This window comes from Belonocnema kinseyi, chromosome 3 (genome assembly GCF_010883055.1).
Source record: "Belonocnema kinseyi isolate 2016_QV_RU_SX_M_011 chromosome 3, B_treatae_v1, whole genome shotgun sequence".
In the NCBI taxonomy this organism is placed as follows: domain Eukaryota; kingdom Metazoa; phylum Arthropoda; class Insecta; order Hymenoptera; family Cynipidae; genus Belonocnema; species Belonocnema kinseyi.
Window position 1 is genome coordinate 77,702,963 of NC_046659.1, and position 9,191 is coordinate 77,712,153.

Consider the following 9,191-nt stretch of genomic DNA (forward strand, 5'->3'; position numbering starts at 1 on the left):
AAATATTGTACATATGTTTTTGCATATAAAGTGTATACATGTAAATTGTTACATATCATGTATGTATATTAAGGCAGTCCAAAAAATTTCAATTGATTTGAAACTCACATTTCTCTTCACAATTAGCCATAGGATGCAAATAAAATATCACTCATCAAATATCAATACAATAAGTCTGTTTTACTCCCAAAAACCCCCATAAATGAAAAAATGGGTTTTGCGAGTTTTTGGTGCTAATTATGACTTTTTTGCAATTTTTTTACTACAAATTGTTTCGAGTACATAAAAGACCGATTCAGACTGATAATTAGATGTTCACATAAATTGTTCAAACAATTTATTATTTTTTTCAGCAATTTTATCATAGAATGGAGTTAGAAAAACGCGGTTTTTTCGGAACTTTTCCTCTTGTTGTTCCATTTTCAATTAGAGAAAAATGATAGTTCATCAGTGTTAACAAGAATGATTGTTTAAACAATTCATTATTATTTTCAATAATATTCTTTTAGAAAAATGCTACAAAATTACAGTTAAAAAATCACTTGCAGTCAAATCTTCAATTGAGATAAGTTATGTGAATAATTGGAGTCAAGCAAATTAGTGTAAACAATTTTATATTATTATTAATATTATATTTGAATAATGCTAGAAAGATACGGTTTTCTCTGAAATTCCTGACTTATTGTCCATTGGTCAATTAAAATGAGGTAATAATGAATTCAAGTTAACAAAAATAATTTTTTAAACAATTTATTATCATTGTGAATCATATTTTCTTTGTTTAATTGGTAAAATGTTGCGGTTTTTTCTGAAATTTTCAACTGTTTGTCTATTTTTCATAAGGCGTGACTTAATAATTAAATAATTTTTTTTCTAATTGTTTAAGTAAATTATTAATGTTTATGACTATCTTCATCTATATCAATAGGTCCGAAATGTTAAAATTTCCGAAAAACCGCAACTATCAGACATTGCTATAGATGAAGATAGTCATAAACACTAATAAATTGTTTAAAAAACTATTTTTGTCAATTTGAATTTATTATTACTTTACTTCTATTGAAAATTGGACAGAAAGCCAGAAATTTCCGAAAGAACGACATCTTTCTAGCATTATTTAAATATAATATTATTAATAATCATAATAAATCGTTTAAACTATTAATTTTCTTCGCTCTAAATAATTACTTGATTCAAAAAGATTATTTTTAAACTGAAATTTTGTAGCATTTTTCTAAGAGAATATTATTAAAAATAACAATCACTCTTGTTAACATTGATGATCTATTAATATATAATTAAAAATTGTTGAAAAACCCCGCGTCTTTCTAACTCTATACTGTGAGAAAATGTCAAAAAACAATAATAAATTGTTTAAACAATTTATGTGAACTTCTAATTATCAATATCAAATGGTCTTTTATATGCCAGAAAGAATTTCCATTTAAAAAACCCGGAAAAAAGTCATAATTAGCGCCAAAAACTCGCAAAACCCATTTTTTCACTTATGGGGTTTTTTGGGACCCTGCAAAACAGTACGTATTAAACTTCATAGGGCTTTCGGCACCTCTAAATATCATTTTTTTCAACAGCAAAAAATGCATTTATTTTTGTGTGGATTCGAACAAATTTCTGTGGTGTCCCCATTAAAATAAAAAAATAAAAAATTCCAATGCACTTTTGGATCGCCCTAGTGTATATAGTGTATATATGTTTTGTTAACTTATTAATACAGGATTATATAATTTTATATAGCGTTAATAAAGTAAGGGATGCTTATCTGACTGACGACCTCCACGTAGTGCACCTAGGGCTAACATGAAATTAGTTTGCGAATTTCAACAGTAAACGAAAGAAGTATTCTTCTATCTACTGTTGCGTCTAATTTTTTACACCATTGCGTATAACTTATTACCTCATAAGCTAAAAATTAAGTTGGCCCCGTATTCTCATGAAATTGCATACATGTGAGGGGCCAACAAGTAGTTTCTATTTTTTAAACTAGAAAGTAATGCTTTGACCATTTCCGCAAATATATATTTTGCAGCCTTGAATGTGAGCATAATATAGGGAAACAATAGCTGGTATTCCAGAAGTACTCAAACAAAACAAATTATTTAAAATTTTGCATTTTTTAATTTTTCTTCTTATTTTCAACAGAATTAGTTTTTGAATTTTTTGGGTATCCCCTTAGTACCCTCTACAACACATATTTTAACCATCATTATCGGTAAGGTCGTTTTCGAGAAAATTTGATTTTTTGATTGTTCAAAATATGGATCACATACGAGCGGGAACATTCAGACCATGCTTAGCCTACTTCGGCCTTTGTAGATTCTTTTTGGTATACAACTTTTGTTCATTGATTTTTTTCTTATTTCGTGTCGTTCTTACAAAAAATGTATTCCTTAGATTCTTAGACTTATGTTTTACGGTTGAAACAAAATCCACGCATCTTATCAAAAATTATTATTAATAAAATTTTAGAACTTTTTCGAGTAAACAATTTTTATCTCTTGATTTTGTTTGCATCTTGCATAGTTTGACCGCAAAACGGAATTTTCGTTTTTAATAATATTTTTCACGATTAAAACAGAAAATATGCGTCTTTTTAAAAAATGGTTTAAACAAAAGTCTTTCATCTTTTTGAGTTAAACAGTTTTTCTTTCTAACCTTTTTTTAATATATCGTATAGCTTTGGCGAAAAATAGAATTAAACATTTTTTTAAACATTTCCGAGGGATAAAACCGGAACCGTCTGTCAAAACTCGCTGGTTAACGAACACGTCCTTTCTTTTTATATCTTAGAAACGTGTATCAATGCTTAATGAAATCTAATTGTTTTTCCGAAAGTTATCGTGCCTACAGGATACAGACAGCCAGACAGATACCTTTGTAAAAAAAGTTTTGCTGACTCAGGAGGTCTCAAAACGTGGAGATTGGATAAAAACCGACAAAGTCTAATTTTACATAAAACTAGTACCTTCTGATTAGGATCAGAATGTAAAAATAAAAATATATTCAAAACCTTTCTATTCTATATCCGAGGAAAATTCCAATCAAACATAAGACAGAAAAAATGTAGAAGCCCTGAATAAAAAAGTTGATAATATTAAAGATTAATCTTTATAAATTTATGCAAAGTGTTACTAAAATCGAGGTTCCAATGCATAGTTTTTTTAATTTAGCTTCCCCAAATACCCTAATTGTAGACAAAAGAAAGGTTTCTTAAATAAAAATATATGTTTAGAAAAGTAAAAAATTTTTATTTGATACTGGATATTATTAATAACAGAAATAGACATTTATACGCCTATCAAAATACTCCTAACAACTTATTATATCAATATGATATAGAAAACTAAAGAACAAGAAAGAACTCAAAGATGCCTCTATTTGTCTAAAAAAATAACAAGAAAATCGACTCAAAAATTCCATTAATAACTAAATTATGTAACCCTTAAATAATAAAATTTTAACATTCTCTAAAAGTTTATAAAAGAGATACAACTAAAATATTTCCTTATTCTAGAAAAACATAATATAAAAATTTCTTTAAATAGAATAAAAATGTTGGGACTCGCTATGTAAGGGTTGTTCACAAATTCGTAAAAATTTAAATAAAAGATGTAAAAAAACTTGCGTGAAATATATTCAGAAAATTCTTGCTTTTTAGAACGGCTTTTATCTTTGCAAGATGAATTGACATTCGTGGGATTTACTTCTTCAAAATCTGAAAATAATACTAATTTTAGGTAATATAATCGATAAAATTGACCAAGAAAACAAAATGTATTGATATACTGAAAAAATTTCCAGTGTATGAATAAATATGTATAGCTATACGCATCATTTATTAGTTTTTGCATGCAAAATATTTCCAAAAAACTATCAAATGTAAAGTATCCAATAAATCAAAATAAAATTAATGGTAAAACAAAGTTCAAACTATGGACCAAATCCATTGCAAATAATGGTTTTTATAAAATTATGAGTAGAGGTTTATCGTGTTCGTTTGAAATATGTTAGAATAATTAAAAAAGATACCAAATTAACCAAATAGCATCGAATTCTTCGACAATATACAGAATTTATTTATAAAAAAACCCCCACTGTTTTATTTATTATTTTTTGTGTGTGTTAAATTTTCTCTTCTATAAGCTTTTATTTAAGTCCTAAAAAGATATATGTTACTCTTTTATAATATTTCACATCGTTTGCAAGAAAAATTTAAAATTCAAATTTTTTTTTAAATTCTCGTAGCCACAAACATTATTTGGCGCAAATTAAAAAAAAACACTGGATAGAATACAAAAATTGGGTTTTCCATAAAATTAACTTCCCATATTTTAAAAATTCAACCGGGAAGATAAAGTCGAACTTAATAGAAAAGCCAACTTTATTTTATTAAATTTTTTTATAATTTGTGCTTATGTAAAGAAAACTTTCCGCCAGTTTTATGCATGTCAAATAATTTTTGTAACCACAACAATTTTTTTTGTTTGAAAAATTAAATTTTCACTTTTTTGTTACAGAAAACGTCAGTTTTAACAAAATACTAACAAAAATTTTTCTTACTTTAAAATATTCTGTACTCTATTATATCTTGCATCATTCGCAAGAAATGGACCGGTAATGCTGTGGGGAGAACGTTAATGGGCTCTAGAGAGAGAAAAAACACATGAGACGTAGACCTATCTCTTTCTAGATAAAGCTGATTGGTCGAGAATATTTTCGTTGGGTGAAGTTTGGCGCAGCACAGGACCGTGCTTTGTGTCGCGAATGCCCCAATAATGTAACGTTTATCGCACTTTTCAGAATTGATTTATTTATAATTTATTTAAATATAATTTATTGTAAATAAATATAAAAAATGGTGGTAGCTTGTGTAGTTTCTGGGCGTTGTCAAGACGTTTATATGGGGATATGTTTTCATACGTAAGTAAAGTTATTGAATATAGTAAAATAAAAAATGTTAGAACAAAAACAAAACCTCAAAATATGAAGTTTTGTACCTATGCAATACAAATGGTTATTTTTTATGTTATAGAAATATTCTTCAAATTTTTGACAGTTTTTACATTATCTTTAAACTCACAAAACGATAATTATTGTAGCATTTTCAAACTAATTTCAATAAGAATTCAAGGTTACCAAGTTTTTAAAATAATCTATCTGAAACAGGTTATTTTACATGAATGTTCTTTAAAATTCAATTTATTATAACTACAAATTTCTAGTGTATTGTTTAACCTTTTTTTTTAATTAATCGTACAGAATATTTAGGCAATACCCGGGCCACCAATTCACTTGACATAATCCTGAAATAGATAAAGGCAGGTCTACGTCTCATATGTTTTTTTCTCTCTTTAAAGCCCATTTCAGTTCTCCCCAAAGCGTTACCGGCCCATTTCTATATGTCGATGGTTAGCCTGCATAAAAAAATGCTAGAGATTTACAGAGAAAATTATTCTTCTTTCTAAAACAAACTTCAAAATTATATTACGCATAAGTTATACAACTAGGGCTCTAAAGCCCTGTGCTCAGTTACATTTCAAATAAAAAATGAATCGAATTGCACTGTTAAAGCAAAATAAAAACTAAAGTGAATCAGACAGACCTGTCCTTTTATAATTTGAGGCCATGTAACAAGTGGGTCACGTGACCAGATTCCTAACCTTACCGCCACTTTTTTTATTTCCCAACTTATTTTCACACGAAGCGCCACATCGAGTTGAAAATTGGGGATAATAAATAAGAAGCACTAAGAAAGGTGGGTCTGGTCCTAAATTTTAATAATTATGAAAAAAATAAACAAAATTATTTAAAACAAAAAACTTTTTTTATAATGATGCAAGTGTAGGACCAGACCCACAATTCTTAGTGCTTCTTGTTTAGTATCCTAAATTTTCAACTCGATGTGGCGCTTCGTTTAATTATAAGTTGGGAAATAAAAAAAGTATCGGTAAGATAGAAATCTGGTCACGTGACCTACCCATTACGTGGTCTCAAACAATTTTCCAAAATTTCAACACAAAATATTGACATTTTCTAAACTATAAAGTCGCTGAATATAAACCATACAAACGGTCCCGTGACACTTTAGGTGAAAAGATATTTATTTTATAAATATTAACAATTTAATTCTCATACCTCTTCAGTCTTCTGACTTTCTGTTGAAGAAACTTCTATTTCTTCAATCATCATTTGACTTGGATTCACTCGCTGAATAACATCAACTGCTAGATGATATAAAATATAAGCGCATATCAAAATAAGAGTGCAGTTTACAATAGCTTCGGTTTTCTGTTCCTTGAATGCTAATTTCTTTTTTTTCCATGAGTATTCCGACGATCTTTGATTCTAAAAAATATTACAGATTAATTTATGTAGAGAAAATATTAGAGAGTTATAAATGAAAAATAATCAATGCTACACTTAACAGAGTGACCGAAAAACTTCATTTTCAAAATTCCCCAACTTTTCCTAGATTTTTCACTTAGCAATTATTTTCACTTTCCCTAACCATTAATTTTGTTATTCTTTTCAACCAAAAAAGATGACTTTTCTACCATAAAATATCAATTTTAAATCCAAAAAGACGAATTTTCAAGAAAATAATAAATTTTTTACAAAATAGTTAAATTTTTAATCAAATACTTGAATTTTTTACCCAAAAGAACAATTTTTTAAAATAAATTCGTTTTCAACTAGTTGAAATATCAAGTTTTAACCAAATGCTAATATAAACGAATTTTCGAGCTGAAAAGGAAAAGTTAACTTTTTTTAGTAAAAAAAATAATAATTTTTAACCAAAAAAACAAACTTTTAACAAAATAGTTCAATATTCACCCAAGAGCTGAACCTTAAACCTAGAAAATAAACTTTAAAAAAAGTAATTTAACTTTTACCCAAGTAGTTGAATTTTCAATTGAAAAATATCAATTTTCAACAAAACAGTTAAACTTTCAATCAGAGATAAATTTACGAATAAAATGTTGAATTTTCAACTAAAATAGTAAAACTTCCAGTTAAAAAAATTCATTCTCAATAACAAATAAACGAGTTTTCAAGCACAAAAAATTGTTTTTTTTTTTAAAGTGATTCAACCTTCAACCAAGTAGTTTCATTTTCTACCATGAAATGTTAATTTTTATTTGCATTTGACTTCAAAAAATATGAAATTTCTGTTAAAGAAGATAAATTTTTAAACCTAAAATATTAATTAAAAAAAATTAAATTTTTAGCCTGTAAACATTTCAGTATATTTTTTAAAAGTAAATTGTAAATTTTCAATAAAAAGTTAATCTTGTACCAAAACATTCGTGGTTTCAAGAAAAAATTACAAATTTTCAACAAAACAGTTGATTTTTCAACGAAAAATTGTGACTTGTTTACAATACTGTTGAATTTGCAACCAGATAATACAATTTTTGATATAAAATATAATTGTCAAGAGGAAGCAACTAAAAGAAATAGAAATAAAAATACTTTTAATATTTTTAATATTTTTAACGAAAAATATTTTTAACGCAGAATCTTTTATCAAAACAATTAAGCAATTTTTTATTTAAATTTTAGAATTTCAAATTTATAATTCATGATAGTTATTTAAAGTTCCTCTTATCGAAATTCCCTGACGCTTGAGTATTCCTAGGCTATAAAATATCCTAACTCTTTCTAATTACCAGGTTTTCCCTAAACTAATTCCACCCTTATTTAAAGTTTGAGAGAAACAAATATATTGCCAATTAAAATTAAAAATTGAGATTATCATGAAGTACCTATTATGCATCCTATAAATAAACTTTGAATAGAAATCTGCATTAGTTTTTCAAAAAATAAATATTTCTACTTACTTTTTGTCGCTTGTACAAGTTCCTCAATCTTATTTTCAAATCCTCATTTTCTTCTTGAGATTGATAAAGCATGTACATCAATTCCCAATTATTATCTCTGTATTCTTTTAGTTGAGCTATTAATTTATCTAATTGCGAGCGGCGATGTTTCTCCATTTCCTGAACTTTTGCAGCTGTCATCGCCAAAGACAATTCCACAGACCTGGTATCCTCCTGATTGAGAATTTCCCGTTCTTGAAGTTTGTCGTCTATTTTCTATTTAAAAACGGGATATATAACACATCGGTAATTAACAATTTGAAAGATCGAAATACACTAAAACCTGGCGTTTTGAACGCTTTCGAGCATGGTCTGCAGAAGCCTTCAACACAAAGCCAGAGACTCCGAACATAAACAGTAATAGCCGCGTAAATAATTTCGGTTTGATCGGGACACATGACCCGACCTGATGCAACTAACAAGCTGAGAGTGCAGCCCTCATGCTGTTTGTCACGCTTGACTGAGCAAAAACTCTCTTTCGGTGCCACGCACCCTGCATCACAAAAATGCAGAGGTCATTTATTCTAGGAATGCGATAATTCAGTTCACGGAAATCCAGGTTCCAGTGTATGTTAAAAAAAATTCTCTTGTGATCAAAATATATTTTTATCAAACTTAATTACACTTTCAAGATTTTGTTTTTGCATCCACATGCGTACGAGTTTCCTTTTACGAATATCCACTACGTCGATTTCATTCATGTCCTCCTGAAGCTGCTGAATGTATTTACTTTTTACATCATCTGTAGATGTACTAGGTACACTGAAAACTTCATCGCTATTGCTAATTTGTTGAGAATCCTCCCGGGATTGTTGTATCTTATAATAAAAAGAAATTTAAACAGTAAGAGGTAAAATATTTTTATAAAATAATATACTTAACGATATTAATTACGATAATTACCATCTCGACAAGCATTTCATGGCGACTCATTAAACAACTATCTGAATTGTTATTCGAGTCACAAGTTGAGACATTTATTTTTCGATATTTACTATTTGATTGGCCACCACTCTTAGATGACTTTTTGCGCTTGTAAGACATTTTTTTCGGCCTCATTTGGCTGCCTAAAATTGATAGTTAATTTTTTCACTTCATTTTCCAGATTCCACTTTTATCACAAATAAATTCACTTTCTTGGATAATGAAATACGAATTTTTTTTACGAAATTTTAAGAAAAATCTAGGAACTTACCTAACAATCCGAATTTGAGTAAATTTTAATTACGTTTAATTCATAAAATAGCCAAACACTTTGAGGAAAAATATTTACTCTCGCTGCAATGCCATGGC

The 9,191-nt window shown here is 27.9% G+C and overlaps 1 protein-coding gene across 2 annotated transcripts; it reads right to left on the reverse strand.

Moving 5' to 3' along the window:
- Window positions 1-3,375: 3,375 nt before the first annotated feature.
- Window positions 3,376-9,191, reverse strand: LOC117169216. Of its 2 annotated transcripts, none has more exons than XM_033355472.1 (6): window positions 9,094-9,191; window positions 8,802-8,965; window positions 8,522-8,716; window positions 7,860-8,114; window positions 6,154-6,363; window positions 3,376-3,733 (listed from the first exon to the last, which is right to left on the reverse strand). In XM_033355472.1, exons 2-6 carry the CDS (start codon window positions 8,955-8,957, stop codon window positions 3,719-3,721), a joined length of 831 nt encoding a protein of 276 aa, XP_033211363.1. In that variant the 5' UTR covers window positions 8,958-8,965; window positions 9,094-9,191; the 3' UTR covers window positions 3,376-3,718. The 2 variants fall into 2 exon arrangements, with proteins under 2 accessions (XP_033211363.1, XP_033211362.1); XM_033355471.1 differs by having other exon boundaries at window positions 3,376-3,745.